Source organism: Triturus cristatus, chromosome 7 (genome assembly GCF_964204655.1).
Source record: "Triturus cristatus chromosome 7, aTriCri1.1, whole genome shotgun sequence".
Classification (NCBI taxonomy): Eukaryota; Metazoa; Chordata; class Amphibia; order Caudata; family Salamandridae; genus Triturus; species Triturus cristatus.
In genome coordinates, this window is record NC_140590.1 from 160,496,375 (window position 1) to 160,515,688 (window position 19,314).

The 19,314-nt window shown below is 47.1% G+C and overlaps 1 protein-coding gene across 1 annotated transcript in view; it reads left to right on the forward strand.

Annotated features, from left to right (window-relative positions):
• The window catches only part of LOC146809107 (zinc finger and BTB domain-containing protein 16-like), a 435,238-nt gene that overhangs the window by 44,955 nt on the left and 370,969 nt on the right, over positions 1-19,314 (forward strand). Inside the window, exon 3 of the mRNA XM_085615909.1 lies at positions 6,322-7,557. Coding sequence (XP_085472035.1) covers positions 6,395-7,557 — 1,163 coding nt within the window. The 5' untranslated portion in view covers positions 6,322-6,394. The remainder of the gene's footprint in view (positions 1-6,321; positions 7,558-19,314) is intronic.

The following is a 19,314-nucleotide window of genomic DNA, read 5'->3' on the forward strand; positions in this document are numbered from 1 at the left end:
TACCATAGGTACCCCCCAGTGCAACCCCCCTCCACAGAGGGAGCCCGCAATGGGCCCCCAAAGCCATACTCCGCCTGTCTTTTTGTGGCAGGATATCCGCCGCAAAAAGACAGGCGGAAGGGCATATCATAATCACTATGGTGGTGCCTGCACGGTACCGCCGTAATGTTGCCCTGGTTCTATGTTCCGCAAGGCGGGCGGAAAAGGACCGCCTTGCAAAACCATGGCGGATCGACTTTCCGTCCGCCACGGAACCATTGCGATTCCCTCTGCCATCCTAATTTGGCGGTGGGTAAATCTAATTCTGATGACGGGAGGATCGCCACCGCCGGCGCTGCAGTGGTGGTCCTCCCGCCATCATAAGGAGCCCCTAAGTCCTGTACAACATATATTGGATGAAGAGTTAAATGAATGGGGGAGTCATTAATGTGTTATTCTAACTCTAGTTGCACAAACATTTGGGAATGCGCTGAAATTGGAGAGTTATAATTTACCATTCAAACTTCAGTCCTGCTTATATTGTGGAAATTGGAAAAAATGTGATTGGTTGTTCTAATTTACTATTATTTACTATTCAAACTCCAAACCCACATCCAAACACTGGTCCAGTGACTGTACATGTCCCTCCCAGATGATCAGAATATCATCTATGTATTGTTTCCATAGTTTTATTCTTCCTCTGTAGGGGTTATTAGTATCCAAGATATGTCCTTTCTCAAAGTTGAATACATAAGGACCCACCACACGGGGGGAAATGTGCTCCTTGTTGAAGTTCCGAAAATTTGTTGGTAGAGTCTTCCTTCAAACTCGAAAGAATTCTCCATCAGGGCTTAACGTGCACAGTCCATTATGAATCAGTGCAGGGTTTTGTATTCCCAATTTGTTTCATTCAGGGCGTCCCTGATGATGGTCATGGTTTCTTCCTGCAGAAGGCTGGTGTACAGACTTTTTATGTCGAGGCTCTCCAAAAGATTGTTCTCTTGATCAAAGTTAACTTCCTTGAGTAGGTTTAGCAAATCCTTGGTGTCCTTCAAATACGTTGAGGTGCCTTGTACCAAGGGTTTCAGAAAAATTCACTAAACAGTGAAAGTGGTTGAAGGAGGGAGCCTATCCTTGAAACAGTTGGGCTTCCCGGTGGTGGAGTCATGTTTTTATGAATCTTAGGGAGTGTATAGAAATACGGGGTTCTGGGATTCTTGGTACAGAGAAAGTCTGCCTTTTGCTTCGAGTGTCACTTAGATTCTGTCTCTTCTACAAGACTCATGATCTTGTTACTCAGGATTCACCTGCACACTGTCCTATAGTCCTTTGATTGTAATACCACGCCTCCCCCTTTGTCGGTCTGTTTTATAATGTAGGTATTGTCTGATTGTAGTTCCTTCAATACTTTTATTTCCTCTTTGCTAATATTGTGATAGGTGTCCTTCTCTTGTATCTCCTCTATCTCATTGAATACCGCCTGCTCATGGGTGAGTAGTTCGATTGGTATTATGGTAGCCTGAGAGCAAAGAGTGGATTTATTTTACAATCCTGTCTCTCCTCTAGGGCCTGTATCCTCAAAAGGTTCCAATTTCTCAAAAATGATTTAAAGTTTAGTTTTCTGAAGAATTCTGCCAGTTCGCAAGGGAGGCGAATTGTCAAGGTGAGCAGTGGGAACAAAGTCCTTTTTTGAGGACCTTCACCTGTGTGTCTGTAAGTGCTAGTGAGGATATGTTGGTCACAATGTGCATGTAAGTCCCTAGTTGTCGTTCCTTGGACTTGCTCCTGGTGTTCATGCCCATGGTGTTCTCCTCCCAATGTACTTGATTCTCTCTCTCTAAGGAATTAAATCTATGGTTGGGAGGGTATTAAGGTGGTGGGCCTCGCTGGAAAGGATTGCCCCAGCCAAAAATCAGGTGGGGTTGTGATGGGGGTAAAAATGTTGAGGTAACCCCATCAGGCCTTGGAGTGGAGTATTTTGCTGCCATTGTGGTGGCCACTGTTGTCATCTGTTCTTTTCTCTTTGCTTACTCCTTAAACTCCCCCCACTTGACCCACTTCCTGTATCTGAGAGTACCCATCAGAAGAATTCAAGTCCGACAGGTTCCGCTGCTTTTCCATAGGGGTGTAGGCCGGTCTGCATAGGGGTATGTCTTAGTGTTAGAGAACCGTTTGAGGTCTTTTTGAAATTTTTGTATTTTTGACTGTGTCAAAGATTCTTTATATTCTGTCATTTCTTTGTTCGCCTCATCAAGTTTTTCCTTGACTAGGATGATTGTGTTTTTGAAATAGTTCTCTGTAGCCTGAATCGCTATCAACATGGCATCTGACAGCCTCTTGGCTGTTTTTATAATTAGTATTATCCAATCCCTGGTGCAATGCCATGCTATCTGTGCCCAGTCTCTACTAAAAGAAGCATCTTCCAGGAAGATACTGGGTGCATTTGTCACTATCAAGCCTCTTGGGGCAGTGTTAGATTTCTACTGTTTCATTAGTATGACAACATGCAAGATGGATCTAATCCTATTCTTTATCTGTTCAGTCTGAGTACCCCAATCTTTTGTTTGGGAAATCGTCTGAGCTATGTCAAGGTCCAAGAGCAATGGTGGGCCAGACAAAATATCAGGTTCATATTGCCTTATGTAAAGGACAAACCCTGGTTTTCTGCCATGACTAGATTATACCCTGTCCTGTCATGAGGGGAGTCTTCCCATACCAGGTTAAACAACAGGAGGGGGGATTTTTTGGCTCTGACTGTAATAATCCTAATTTAGGGATAGCTAGAAAAATGTAACTCTCACAGCTGTGCGCTGCCTCAATACTCTAAACAAAAAGAGGGAGTGAGAAGAGAAAAGAAAGGGTGTCCTTCTTCCCTTACTTCATATGTCGAACAAAAAGAACAAGCTTGCTACCCTGCCATTCAACTGTCACTCTTGTCAATTAACTGATGTCTCAAAAATAAAAAAAACATTGCTTCAGCATCGGGTTCACACTTAAGAAGGCAAGTGCATTTTAGGTGTGCTGCGATATCTTTGTGATGAGGTGGATTTGTGAGTAAAATTTAAAAACTACCTACTGGATATCCACCCTTGAGGGATACATTTTAATAATGAACTCCATTGATGTGTTTTATCCAACATCCATGGGGCAACCAAAAATCTATGCATGACATGAAGTATATCTACCACCTCTAGTATATCCATAATTTAAGACAGCACGTTGGATGCAGAATTGGGTTAAACATATGATATATGGGATCTATTTATCGGTGAATCTAAGATAACATTGAATTCTCCAACTCGGCTGCCAGCGAAACAACATCACTCCCTCACAAGATCTGTGCAACAACCTCGCCGACTTCATCCATGACAAGGTCGCAACCATAAACAGAAACTTCAAACCCCAACCAACAACTAAAGACTTTCTCAACAAATATGCCACCACCACAACTGACACGAACCACAGGCTGACCACCTGGAAGCTCCTCTCCACCCAGGACACCACCTCCACCATAAAATCTATCCACTCGGGAGCACCCACAGACCCATGCCTGCTCTACATCTTCAAACTCAGAAACCAAAGGATCGGGCAGAGACTCACCACCCTGCTCAACACCTCTATCACCACTGCAACATTTTCAGATGCCTCAGAAGCAAAAGTAGAGGATACAAAGAATCGGCCAGAGACTTACAACCCTGGTCAACACCTCTATCACCACCGCAACATTTCCCGATGCCTGGAAATATGCCAAAGTCAGACCAATACTCAAAAAACCTTCTGTCAACCCCAGCGAACTCAAAAACTACCGGCCAATCTCCCAGCTCCAATTCCCAGCAGAGGTACTGGAAAAGATCATCAAGAAACAACTCATGACACACCAGTACCAGCTATTTTATGCCTCCCAATCTGGCTTCCACAGCAATGGCAGCACCGAAGATCCCTGGTCGCTGCCATTCGAACCCTCCTGGACCAAGGAGAAAAAGCAGCTCTGATCCTCGAACTCTCGGCAGCCTTCGACACCGTATTCCACCACAGGCTGATCAAAAGACTGCAACACATCGACATCCGAAGGTACGCGCTCAGATGGTTCACCTCTTTCTTCACCGGAAGAACCCAAAGGATCCACCACCCACCATTCACCTTCGAACCCAAGGATATTGCCTTGCGGTGTCCCCCAGGGCTCATCCCTGAGCCTCACACTCATGAATGCATATGTGACCCCGCTGGCCAACATTGTCAGATCCCACAGTCACAAAATAATTTCCTAAGCAGACAAACCTCACTCCCACCCCCCAACCCTTCACCACCAAAACCAGCTTCCATAGATGCATGACAAGTATTTCTAATTAGATGTAGAACAACAGCCTGTAGCTGAACATGGACAAGGTGAAAGTACTGATCTTTGGCAACAAAAGCAACACATGGAATGAAGCCTAGTGGCCATCATACCTAGGACCTTCACCCACTCCCTCTGACCACGCCAGGAACCATCATTGACAACAAACACACCATGAAATCACAGATCAATGCTGCCCCTCTGCCAGCTTCCTCACCCAGTGCATGCTACGTAAGATCTTCAAGTGACTACCCCTGCACATGAGACACACTGTGACACAGACCCTCATCACCACGTGACTGGACTACGGCAACACTCACTATGTAGGAATCACCACACACCTCCTACAGAGACTTCAAACAGAATACTGAAGCCAGACTCAACCTCACCCTCAACCTTCCACAATGAACCCACATCACATTCCATCTCAGACAAATCTACTGGCTCCCCGTACAGAAGAGATGCCAATTCAAGCTGCTGACCCACGCACACAAAGCTCTAAACAACCAAAGACCCCCCTACATCAACCACTGCCTGAACTTCCACCAACCATTGAGAGCACTTGCCCATATTTCCCTCATCTACCGAAGCACCCACATCACAGCTAAGACTTGGAACAGCCTCTCCATACTACTCTGGACCATCACCTCTCTTCCAGAGTTCTGAAGGGCCCTCAAAACCTGGCTTTCCGAATGAACCTCTGGGGAATGCAAGCGTCGGGAAATCCTTTGGGGTGATGAGCCGCGCTCTATAAATCATGACTGATTGATTGACTGATTGATTGAAATCTCCCCACTGAGAGCTCGCAGCTCAGACAAAGCTGCATGATTTCCTTGAAGAATTCTAGGGAATCGGTGTTGTGTCATGTATATTGAATATATTGAATATGGGAGTGGAATGTCATATAGGTTTCCCTGAACCACAAGATATCTACCACACACCTCGGGAGTAACCCAAGTACATTTGAAGTCTAGAGAGCTGCGATTGAGGTTTGCAACTCTCCTGCAGTAAGTACTGTAGGAGGAGAAACACTTAACGAGGCACAATTTTGATGCAGATTGTACGTGTCTGGTAGGATCAAGATGAGTCTCCTGCAGGAAAATTATAATAGTTTGTGTCTATCCAGGTACTCTAGTACCTGACAGGTTTTCATAAGGTCATTTAATCCCCAAACTTTACATGACATAAATGTGATCGATTTGGAGTACAATTGTGATATCTTTGGCTACGAATAGATCAGCTGAAGTATAGACAAGTTTTAAGAGATCTGATAGCGCACTCAGGTCGACCTGGTCCCATAGTGAACCATATATGGTAAAACAGGTAAATAGCAACTTATTGGCAAGATATTGGCAGTTTTTATGACCTGGCATTAGACCAAACAACAAATACTTTGCATATAGGCATACATCAGTCAATGTCACTAGTAGAATCAGCCTCCCTGGAGGGTTTCTCCCCCGCTTCAATGTTACTTTCCTCTGTGACTTTTTACCTTTACCAATAGGTTTCTTAATTTTTTGGCCGAGGTGGGTATTTGTAGAGGTACTGCACCTCCCATGTAGGGATCTGTTTCTTGATTTCGTTGAAGTGTTATATAGACTCCTGTACCACTGGAGGTAAACCTGGATAAAAAAGATTGTGGGTTGAGCATTACTCTTCTCTCTCTTGACAGTCATAAAACTTTACCCCAATCAGAATAGTATAATAGTTGCACTATAATTGGCATGAGTGAAGCTCCTGGCAGAGGTTTGGTGGGCAATGGTTTATGGTATCTTTCCACTGTGAACAGAGAGGGGAAATTATCTCTGCCTATAAGGTCACACAACAGGCCTGACCTCTGAATGTCTGTAGATTTAATAAGGCCTACAATTCAAATATCAGCTATGCTTTTGTATGTAGAACACCCCTGTTCAGAGAGTATTTGCTGCCCCTCTGAAGCTTGGAGCTATGTAATGCCCTTGCCCACCTTTTGCTTGTATTTACAATGTCCTTTTCTTTCATTTCAGGAGACCTTTGTTTCAAAGACTCTGGAGGGCTGTCCTTGCCTTGGCCTGTTGAGGTCCATACTGCTAACTGAAAATGTCTACAAGGGTGAGGCTGCAGAACCCTCTTTACTCTGGCTTGCTGCTGCAAAGGGCAAGGGAGATGCAAAGATCCAGGACACTGTGTGACACGCTCATTGTGGTGGGTAACCAGGAGTTCCACGCTCACAGCCTGGTGCTGGGCTGTTCCAGCAGGAAGTTTCACAGCCTTCTACAAGGTGCTGGGAAGCACTGCAACTTAGACTTCCTCTCTTACAGGACATTCCAACAGATCCTGGACTTCGCCTACTCAGAGGATCTCAGTGTGAACCCTGAAGACCTGAGGTGCCTCCTGAAGGCTGCTGAGCTTCTGCAGATGGATGCTTTGGAACAGGAATGTCTCAAGATACTGGGAAGGCTTTCTCATCAAAGGCATACAAATGAGGTAGAGCTGCCCCAAAGATTCACAAATGATACAATAATAACAAAAAAGAGCGATGATGAGAGGACATGCTGTGGTCAGTGGATAAGTAGCATGCCAAGAAGTATGTCCTGTTCGGACAGCTCCAGACATTCATCCCATAGGACTTCACCAAGTGAAAACAGGATACCATCCTCAATAGTTTCAGGTCATCTTCCCACTATTCCATACAAGATGAGGCAATCACCAGACGGAACTCAGCACTATGAAGCAATTGAGGTGAATCTTAAAAGAGTGGGTAGACAACTACATAAAGACATTTCAGGAGAGGGAGGAAAAATGGAGTCTCCATCTCTGTTGATTGGGTCTTGCCCAGTGATAGAGTGTGCCAGGAGGACTTCCGTTTCTAGCAATGGAGGCACAAAGCTGAGAGATACTGTCATCACCACTAATCCCCATCCGACCCCATCACAGCAGAGTAAGGTCTCCTGGTCAGCCGACAACCAATGGAAAAGCCAGGAATGGACAAATACTTCCAAGTCCAGTCAACCATTACAGCCACATCCAGCTTATTGGAGTTACCAGCTGCAAGCATTCCCACTGCTTCCATTCTCTGTGGCGAATCCCGATCGCATGGCTTTCTCTGGTGCCTTGGGGTTCCCAGGATACATGTGTCCCTTTCCACAGGACCTGCTTCACAGCCAGAGCAGTAGCAGCATACAGAGCACCCTAAATCTGGCCAACAACAATGAGGCATCTACTAGCACAGTGGCACCCAAAACACCTTCAAGAGAAGAGAAGTAAGTATTGGGTATTTGGAAGAAAAGAGAGAAATATTCTATGGAGGACTTCTTTATCAATCCAGACAGTGCAGCAATCGTGTTGGAGATATAGTGCTGTTATTTTCTGTAAAGATACGGTAGGTGGAAGTAGGCTCTTCATAGATTGCTCACAGGCATTGCGAGCTGAGCAGATAGATGAAAACACAATTATCCGAACAAAGCCTGAGAACAAAGGCACACAGTACAACATTAGAAATTCCACTTTATAAAGTATGGCATAGTCAAGCCCCGCATACTCATTGTCATTCCCAATGCACAAACAATAATAACAAAACATACACATGGATTCAAAAATAAAGGAAGGCGCCTCTTTCTGGATGTAAGTGCATGATAGTCTTTTTGAAATCCAGGAATCTTCCTGCTTGCAGACAATCTTTCAGATCCTTATGCTGATCACAGCTCTAATTAAGAAATAAAATTAACTACTTTTTTTATTGCTTATTGAAAAGATATGTCATATCAATAAAGCAATTCCATAGCAACAACGTAAAAAGCTAAAAAGCATCTTAGCATATAGATCATGAATATTACAGAGTCCCATACATGCATATGTTAGATCTAAAAAAGAGAATTAATTGGCCATAAAGAATGAAAGAATCAATGTCAGTTCATATCAGTCGTATTCCTTCATAATACTAATGCATAATCAAATAAGAACCAAAAAGCCGTACCTGACCGGCTCCCAGATTTTTCTTAGCTTGGTGTGCCTACGGTGAGTTTGAATAACTGGCAATTCCAATCCACTCCTGGCACCAAGACAAAGAATCTGGATCCTCCTTCTGAAGCCATGCCCGAGCATTCGCCGGTCTTGTGGTGGGGATAGCAAAGAAAAAGAGTCCCACAACACTGGGTGAAACATTAGCCACATGCCCAATACAACAGTTTTGGAGTCAAATCTAAGATCTGGCTCCAAGAATTGATTTATCAATTCAAAAAATGTATGCCAATACTGGACGATGAGACAAAGACACACAATTGATGGACGGAATGCAGAACAAATCAAAACATTCATCCACAGTCAAGAGATCTGGGTCAAATCCATCATTTATTTATTTTATTTATTTATTGTAAGGGATTTATAGCACGCACGGCTACTCAATAGAGTGTCCCGGCGCGAGCCAAAGCTTCAGAGGGAACCAAAGCAGAGTGTGAAAGGGACAGGCTAGTTGAACAGGAAGGTTTCTAGCTTTTTCCTAAACTGGGAGGGATTCTTCACGTTGCGCAGATTATGGGGAAGGGAATTCCAGTAAGTTGCTGCAAGATAGGACAGAGAACTGCCACGCTTACGTTTCAAGCAAAACCTAGGGACAGATGCTAGGAGCATATTCGAGGAGGGCAGGCACCTGCCAGGGTTGTAAAACTAAAAACGTTTCCTAAAATAGGCAGGGCCATACTCATAGAGTGCAGCGTGAGCAATGGTAATAGCCTTAAACTTTATCCTAGCTTTAACTGGCAGCAAGTGTAAATTACACAAGTGATGCCGAACACTGGAGTGCTTAGGAAGATCCAGTAGGAGACGAGCGGCGGCATTCTGAACCACCAGAAGTTTGTCCAGACGGTAACATGGCAAACCGGCATAAAGTGCATTTGCATAATCTATGCGAGAGGTGACCAAAGCACGGATAACCGTTTCTTTAGCAGAGAGAGGCAATAGTGGCAGAAATCTACGGAGAAGTTTTAAAATACCAAAGCAAATGCCAGTAAGTTTGCCAATCTGGTTACCAAAACTGAGTGTATCATCAAACCAGATGCCAAGATTTTTCACAGGATGGCCAGAAGGGGAATGACAGGGGGACTCAGTCGGCCAGAAGTGATGCCACAACAGAGGGGGGAACTCCCCAAAGAAGAGAATCTCAGTTTTATCTGCGTTACATTTTAACTGAGCCGACTCAAGCCAGCGGAATACCGCAGACAGGCAGGCCTTGACATGAGATGTGTCAGCCTCGTGTTTCTTCGAGGTAAACAAGAGTTGCGTATCATCTGCATAGGCAACTACTTTGGCACCCAGATCCTCAGCCAGCTGAATAAGAAGAGTCATGTAAAGATTAAATAACAAGGGACTAAGAATAGACCCCTGAGGTACTCCTGTCAGCAACTCTTGAGATGATGACACAAAAGGGGGAATCCAGACTTGTTGAGTCCTCTTTTCCAGGAAGGATTTCAACCACTCCCAAGCAGTGCCGATAATGCCAAGCTTATGTAGACGGGCAAGCAGAAGTGAATGGGCGACAGTATCAAAAGCGGCCGAGAGGTCCAGCAGGACCAAGACGACCCTGCCCCCAGCATCAAAGGTCTCACAGATACTGCTACTTTCATGAGGGCCGACTCAGTACTGTACTGTACTGTCTTTTGCTCACCATGCCACCCCAGTTTAGACCTGGCCATATGCAAATCAGTCTTCACCCTGTGCCTCATGGGAACAGTCCAGCCCGAACTGCCAAGCCAGGTCCTTCCTGGAGTGGAAACAAGCATCCTAGGACCGGTTTTGGGGTTTTACCCCTCATCGGCCGAGATAGCTTGAATCCAGTGGCACAGTGAGCCCGGGACCCACGTCTGGGCATACCTGGCGCACCGAGGGCGAGGAAGCAAAAGACACACAATTGATGGACGGAATGCAGAACAAATCAAAACATTCACCCCCAGTCAAGAGGTCTGGGTTAAATCTATCATTCTTTTGCTCACCATGCCACCCCAGTTTAGACCTGGCCATATGCAAATCAGTCTTGACCTTGTGCCTCACGGGAACAGTGCAGCCCGAACTGCCAAGCCAGGTCTTCCCTGGACTGGAAACAAGCATCCTAGGACCGGGTTCAAGGTTTCACCACCCATCAGCCAAGATAGCTTGAATCCAGTGGCACAGTAAGTTTGGGACCCATGTCTGGGCATACCCAGCGTACTTAGAATGCAGAACAAATCAAGATATTCACCCCCCAGTCAAGAGATCTGGGTTAAATCCATCTTTCTTTTGCTCACCATGCCACCCCAGTTTAGACCTGGGCATACGCAAATCAGTCTTGCCCCTTTAGCTCATGGGAACAGACCAGCCCAAACTCCCAAGTCAGGTCCTTCCTGACTTGGGATGGTACACTAGGTTTATGTCCAACAGATGTGCATTGATGAGACAGTGGTATGTGGCATGTAGAACGAATATCCTGCCAAACTTTATGATATACTGAAAGAATTTTGAACCGGCTATGTTTGAGATAGGCCATAAAAATCAAGCCTTTGCTACATATATTCATCTGGGGAAAGATATGATACTCCAGGGACAAGTCAGCCACTACTGAAAGTCTTTAATTATACGCGGAGATATAATAGTTCCAGAGAGATAGAAGTGTAAACCCACCCTCACTACAGGGAAGCTGTAGATGTCTTCTCTTATACTGCAATAAGGTTTTTAAAATTGCCTTATAAATTTCTGCCAAATGCTTTCAAACTTTAAAAAAAAAAGCTCCTAGAAAGATACAGGGGGATGGACATGAATAGATAGAGATATGGCGAAACATTTTGGGAATAATTTTACATCTTCCAATTAGACCTAGACGTAACCTGTCCCATTTTCTAAATATAGGAAGAGAATCCATATATAATCTATGTATAATATAAAGAGTGATAATATTATCCATATGAAAGGAGATATGGACACCCAGGTATCTAGCCAATGTAACAAATTGAACATTGCAAAGTTCTGGGTAAACATGAGCGGCAATGTCAGTCTTGTCCATGTTCAGTTTATATCCTGAGACTTGCCCAAATGCCATGGCAGTGTCCTAGATGGCTAGGAGTGCCTTCTTGGGGGATGATGTTAAGATCGCAAATTCATTTGCATGTGCACGGAACTTGACCTTCCAATCATGCAATCTCAAAGGTGGAAAGTAAGCAGAAGATTTGAGTACCCGAATGTATGGAACCAAATAGAGAGCAAATAATAGCATGGATAGGGGGCATCCCTGCCAAGTGCTGCAACTTGGCTGAATACCTGAAGACAATGATCCCATACAGTCGATTCTGGCAGCTAAAGAAGAGTACAGCGACTGACTCTGTATGATGAAGGCCAAAACAAACCCAATCTCAGACATAACCGTTCACAGGTACCGTCAGGAGACTCTGTCGAATGCTTTTTCAGCATCCAACAGGTTCATCCCTCTGGGGCTTTTCCGCTTTATAGCGACATGCTGATATAGCTAGATTTACATGCATGTGGAGGAAGAAATCCATGCTGCATTTGGGCGATTAATGATCCCATGACTGCAGCCAATCTGACAGTACCCTTGTATACATTTTTGGATCATAGTTTATCATTGATATTGGGCAATATGAACCTCAATTCAGTGGATTTTTATTCTTTTCGACAAAGACGGCTATAAAGGATTACCCCCAAGATCAATGTGTCAACACTAAAAATGCAGAGGAGTTAACAAGTTCAAAAAATGCAGGAAAATTATATTTGAGAACCTCTTTTAGAATGTGTCGGGATAGAGTCGGAAGCTGCCGCGTTACCCATTGCTAATTGTGCGATGGCTATTTTAATCTCCTCCCTAGTTATTGAAGTATCCAGCCCTGTCCTCTGCTCCGCGGTTACTTGATTTAACTTTACTGCCTGAAGATAGGTATCGATCATACCCAGGGTTAGCCGGCAGTCATCATTATAAAGGTCAGACTAAAATTGATGAAAATTATTAATATTTCAGGACAGCCTGTGACCATTTTACCAGTAGCATTTCTTATACTCGTTACCAAGTTTTTATTATTCTTATCTTTTAGTTGAAATGCAGTAGATTGCCTATCTCTTCATTATTCTTAAAACACAACAGAAATTTCAACCGAGAAATCAAAATAACTCCAAGATCTCCATGCAGTCAGCAAAAATCTCAACTTCACATGAGCATTCTAGAAGGAACACAGGTTAAAATTATGTGTTTAACCACATCTTAAAGGGTTTGCTTGAACTTGAAACTCCTGGCATGAGCTATCTGGTTGGTGCTTTCTTGCTGATCTCAAGAAGGAAACATAAGTATAATATTTTTAATGCATTAATTCCCGCATGCATTTCTGCCGGGATGACAATTTGTGTTTTCCATTTTACATGCCAAGAAAACATTGTGTGTGCCTATAATCAGGGGTCAAGGGGTTCCCATGCCAGGGGAATTTAGGATTTATATCAGGAGTAACAATTATTATCATGGTAGTTAAAAAAATCATAAATGAAGATTTTAATACATATAATGAGGAATAATGACTTGTTGCCCACTCCCCTAACATGAACTGTTACTTCTTGCAGCTTTACATGATTCAAAGGTGCGCAGAAATCATGTAATGTTTGAGATTTTCAGAAATCAAAATATCAGCTCTTTTATTAAATTTTTGAATCAGGTGATACTTGTAGTCATGAGCAACAATGATGGAAAATCCATTCTAAAAGGTTTCAATTGTTGCCCTAAAACCAGAATTGGCATAGATCTAATTGTAATGATCTTAGCACAGAACACCACCTTTTCAATCTTTCTACAGCCACCTTTAGCTGTCCAATGAAGACCTAATATTTTCAGCAGCGGCTCCTTTGCTATGACAGAGGAGTGTCGCCCCCCCCTGCTGAGAGCCAGCTGAGGAAGACAGGGAAAAAGAAAATGATAATAAATTGGTTTTATTATCATCTTACTTTTCCTGTTTCCTATAGAGTCAGACAAGTCTGGGCGGGGCAGAGCTTGTAAGTTGTTACAGCCAGCAGGAGAGGAGTAGTGCTTACTGTAAGTGCGTGTGGCGGTTTGGCCGGCCGTCTTAGGCAGGCCAAACTGTCATGCGCACGTTGGTTTCTCCAACCCAGCTGGGATGGAGAACCAGCACAGACTCCCAGGCACTATCTGAGCGGCAAAGCAAGCCGCTCCGACAAATCCTGCCACTGCTCTCATGCTATCAAGAGCAGTGCCGGGATTGGGTAGGGAGCCTGTGCTGGTATCCCAGGGACTACTTGGACACCATCAGGAGAGAAGAGGAGCACCAAGGCGGCAGGCAGCGTCGGAACAGGTACATTTAAAAAGAAATAATATTATTTCCCTACTCCCCTGTCCCATCCCAGCCTCCCCCACTTGAGTTTTGCGGCGGCTGCCACTGATTGTTTTCAATACTTTAACTTATTCTTAGAAGGGGCTTTGGGTCTGCCCCTTGCTCATGATTGGATGGTTGTGCTGTCTATCGCAGATCTCTGCTGTTAACTGGATGGCTATCTTCCCTATTCTTGTGTTTGTTCCATACAAGAACATTTTGGGCTCACACTGTTTTCATTTGATGAGTTGTATTCTTCCCCTGCTGAGGTAAGAGAACTTTTTGTGCAATTTGAGTCATACATTTTGCTTGTTCATTATGATTCCAGTGCTGCATTTACCTGACTGGCTACAACTGACTCAAAACATCAAAAACAACAATAACTTAAAAAATTCAAAAAGATAACACGAAACCCAGTAAAATAAATTGAAAGACGCAGTATGTTGTTCATTTTTAGGGCTCGCGTGCGTTGCAGGGCAGAGTCCTGCTCCGCCTCCGTGAGAGATTTTGTTGTAGAGGATTTTCAGAAGAGGGCTTTAAGCCCCGCCCCTCATTTCCATTGGCTGGCATCGCCGTTTATGTTAAACGGTGGCCTACCATTGGAAATGAGGGTTTTTGGTTGCCGCCCTTTGTCTTGCGATCGGACTCGGTGCCCTGCTTCACGGCTGTTGTGAAGCACTTTCTTATCTTTATGGGGCCATGTGTTTAAACACATGGCCCCATAAAGATAAGAGATCCCCATGCTCCAGCGCGATCCTCTTTCGCTTTCAGGACCGCGCTTGTTCTGCAAGTTGGCAGGTTTGGTTATCTCTGCCTATAGCGAATTACTGGCACAACGTGTTTTCCCCTCGTTAACACCCCCCGTCTCCCAGTTCTCTAGCCTCTGGTATGGGCTGATGCAGAGGCTGTGCTGGCCTTTACTGTTTAAACATTTGTTTTGCGCTCCGCATGAATTAAAAGCACGAGTTAGTGGAATAAGTTAACCTCGGGGTCATCTTCGCCGTCTTGTTTGAGTGGGAATGGAGTGTGTATTTCACATTTGAGCTCACTTGGATATTTTGTAAGATTGTCCACCCTTCCTTTGGCCTCCATCCACTTTTAATCACTTAAACTAGGGTCTCTTGCCACCAAATGTCTTCCTCTCTCAATCACCCAGTCTCCGTCACCTTTCTGTGACTCTCCCTCATCCGTCTCTCTCGCCACTCTGTGTCTTAACCCTCTGACCCTATAGCACCAGCAGTAGGCAACACTCCCAACCCCCCCACAATAGCATGCATGTTCTACGCATAAATAAAACACACCACGCAAATTTTGTTTGGGTAAAAACTGCTGCAGGTTTATTACATACGCTGTTATGTAATATGGTGGGTTATCTTACGGGCGATCCAAGGGCAGGCAACCATCTGGGCCGCCTGCCCGCCTGATGAGCCAAGCAGCACTGGGGCGAACCCCATCTGTGCTGCCCCTTCGGTGATCCTCTTCCTGGATCACGGTCCCTTATTACTCACGCCCCTTTCAGGGCTGAGCGTAGCAAGGCAAGCCCCTGGTTGTTCAGGCCCACAACCGCCCGAAGGACTAACGGGGCGCCAACACGGTTTTCCAGGAACCCCCATGAGGCTCCTGGGCTCTGGCTCTGGCACCCCCTATGGTGCCACGCAGAGGTACCCTTCGCTACCCATTTGCTTCCAGATCGCCCTGTAACTCTGCCTGCAACGAAAAAGAGCAACATTACAACATTCTATGCCTCCCCCGCTGCTCCACACCGGGTAAGCGGTAGGGTGGGAGACGGCATGTCCAGGGCGCAAAAGAGGAAGGCCAGTGGGTGGGGGAGGCCTATATACCCCCCGTTCCTCGCGCCCCGGAAATGACGCGTCCTGCGCGCCACAGCCCCTGGCTGCTAGAGTAGGGGGACTCCTCCCCGAGGGGTCCCCACACTTAGAAGAAGGGGGTGGGCTGGTGCCTTGCTGGCACTAGAGGCCCGCCCTCCTGCAGGCACCTTGCGGGAGCCAGGGCAGCCGCACAGCACCAGCAGTAGGCAACACTCCCCACCCCCCCACAATAGCATGCATGTTCTACGCATAAATAAAACACACCACACAAATTTTGTTTGGGTAAAACTGCTGCAGGTTTATTACATGCACTGTTATGTAATATGGTGGGTTATCTTATGGGCGATCCAAGGGTAGGCAACCATCTGGCCCACCTGCCCGCCTGATGAGCCAAGCAGCACTGGGACGAACCCCATCTGTGCTGCCCCTTCGGTGATCCTCTTCCCGGATCACGGTCCCTTATTACTCACGCCCCTTTCAGGGCAGAGTGTAGCAAGGCAAAGCCCCAGTTATTCAGACCCACAACCGCCCAAAGGACTAACGGGGCGCCGACACGGTTTTCCAGGAACCCCCATGAGGCTCCTGGGCTCTGGCTCTGGCACCCCCTATGGTGCCACGCAGAGGTACCCTTCGCTACCCATTTGCTTCCAGATCGCCCTGTAACTCCGCCTGCAACGAAAAAGAGCAACATTACAACATTCTATGCCTCCCCCGCTGCTTCCACACCGGGTAAGCGGTAGGGTGGGAGACGGCATGTCCAGGGCGCAAAAGAGGAAGGCCAGTGGGTGGGGGAGGCCTATATACCCCCCATTCCTCGCGCCCCGGAAATGACGCGTCCTGCGCGCCACAGCCCCTGGCTGCCAGAGTAGGGGGACTCCTCCCCGAGGGGTCCCCACACTTAGAAGACGGGGGGTGGGCTGGTGACTTGCTGGCACTAGAGGCCCGCCCTCCTGCGGGCACCTTGCGGGCGCCAGGGCAGCCGCATAGCACCAGCAGTAGGCAACACTCCCCACCCCCCCACAATAGCATGCATGTTCTACGCATAAATAAAACACACCACACAAATTTTGTTTGGGTAAAAACTGCTGCAGGTTTATTACATGCACTGTTATGTAATATGGTGGGTTATCTTATGGGCGATCCAAGGGTAGGCAACCATCTGGGCCACCTGCCCGCCTGATGAGCCAAGCAGCACTGGGACGAACCCCATCTGTGCTGCCCCTTCGGTGATCCTCTTCCCGGATCACGGTCCCTTATTACTCACGCCCCTTTCAGGGCGGAGCGTAGCAAGGCAAGCCCCCGGTTATTCAGGCCCACAACCGCCCAAAGGACTAACGGGGCACCGAAACGGTTTTCCAGGAACCTCCCATGAGGCTGCTGAGCTCTGGCACCCCCTATGGTGCCGCGCAGAGGTACCCTTCGGTACCCATTTGCTTACCGATCACCCTGTAACTCCGCCACAGCTCTGGAGGCGGCCACCGTCGCCGCCAGAGCCCCCCACCAAAACAGCTATAGTCTTGCCCGCTAACTCTCCTGTCTAGAGCCTCCTGCAAATCTAGATTAAAGAGAACCTCCCTACTAGTTATCGATGCCCCATCTATATCCCAATAGCCCTAGACGTTAGCATGGGTCAACTAGTGTCTGATGGAACAAAACGCCCTTTATCCCTGTGAAGTTGTGTCAAGCACTATTTTCCTCGCGCTGCAAAGTTCCACTGCGTCACATGACTCAACCCCGTCCCACTCTGGGCGGGACAGTTACAGACACCCTGGCACACGATGCCCCACCTGTTTTCTGATCACACTGGCGGCCGCCATCTAGCACCGTGTGTGACTGGACACGTGTCTCCCATCTCTAGGACAGCAGCTCACATGTTAGAAGATCGTTCCAACCCCCGCTTGCCAGTTTAGGCTATACGGGCGAGGGGGTTATGCTTAACCCTGGCACGGTCCCTTTACTTGCTAAATCCATGCGCACAGGAATGTCCATAACAGGCGTATGAGACAATGAGCACGGCTGCCCTCCAGCCCTTGCCCTGCATCCCTTATTCCTTATGGGAATTTCGGATGCTCAGCTTCCTCTAGTGAAGCCCCCTAGGCATACCCGCTCAGAGAATCTGTCTGATTCGATGCAGGGCGCACTGTCTGTAATCCAGTGCCTAACACATGATGTGGGAGATGCCACACACTGCCTAGGTCATGGGAACCTTAAGGAGCACACCATTTTCCCCCGGGCGTACCACTAAATGGGACTGGCTCCACCCAGCTGTAACGCTCCTACTGGGCTGAGTAAATGCGGCCTAGGATGACCCTTAAACAATCCGCGTGGTGTGCTGCCACAGCGCGCCGCAGCCCCTGGATGCCAGAGTAGGGGGACTCCTGCCCGAGGGGTCCCCACACTTAGAAGAAGGGGGGGTGGGCTGGTGCTTTGCTGGCACTAGAGGCCTGCCCTCCTGAGGGCACCCTGCGGGCGCCAGGGCAGCCGCATTCCCGCTTCTCTCACTGTCTCATTCAAGCCACTAGTTTCTCACCTCTCTTCCTTTCTTTGTCACTAACCTAAACTCTCTCGCTGCTGTCTCTTTAACCACTCTCCCTCACGCCTCATTCCGTGTCTTTCATCTCGGGTTATTGACATGTACTGCGGGATTATCGTTAAAGCTGCCCCAAAGCGCACTAATCTGTATGGATCAAGCCCTGGTCTGCGCCGGACTGGTATTTAATCTGCCAGCCTGTGGGGTAGTGAAGGCCACTGGAAGTACCGAGGCCTGACAGCTGCAAAATACGGATGCCTTGTGGGTGCAAACACCGAGGCCTGACTGACTGGTGTAAATAGGCCTGACGTGTGCAAACGACGAGGCGTGACTGACATGCAAACACTGAAGCCTGACTGACATATGTAAACAATGAGGCCTGACGTGTGCAAACACCGAGGCCTGAATGTGACTGGCTGGTGCACACACCGAGCCCTGACTGGCTGACATATGCAAACACTGAGTCCTGACTGAAATATGTAAACACTGAGGCCTGATGTGTGCCTATACCGAGAACTGACTGGCTGGTGAAACACCGAGCCCTGACTGACTGGTGCAGAAAAATAGGCCTGACATATGCAAACACTGAGGCCTGACTGACATGTGCAAACACTGAGGCCTGATGTGTGCAAATACCGAGGCCTGATGTGTGCAAACACCGAGGCCTGACTGGCTCCTTCAAAGAGGCCTGGCACGTGCAAACACCGAGGCCTGACTGGCTAGTGCAAAGAGGCCTGACGTGTGCAAACAACGAGGCCTGACCGGCTGGTGCAATCCCGAGTGCTGACAGGTCTAACATAGATGAGGCGTGCCCGCTGCTAACACCATTGAGGTCTGAAAGTGGAAAATGCCAAGGCCTGGCCGGTGCGACCACTGTGAGGTCTGGCTATGCTCAAGCCGTGGTTTGGTGTTTGTGAAAACGAGTCTGACTTCAAGGTCACTAGCCGATGAGGACCTGGACACCATGGTCTGGCAGCTGCAAACGCTTTCGAGGCAGAAGTGACTTCTGGCAGGTGCGAATACCGAGGCTTGGCAGGCCTGAAACGGAGACATGGCAGCCTGGAAACTCATTCCCCGTCCCAAACAAAGCGCCAGGGCGGGGGCGGGGGCGGGGCTGCGGCCGAGTGAGAGCAGCAGGGTGTAACCGTGTCTGTAAACTGCACTTTTAACCGCATTTAGTGCATTTGATCAGAGTACTTTTCACGAGGGCCAACTCGGTGTACACAAGGAGCTTTAATCTATGTAAGATAGCTCAGTTGCTTCGTGTGCTTGCTGCAGATGGCTGTAGCCTGTACGCCACTAGTTCTCTTCCAT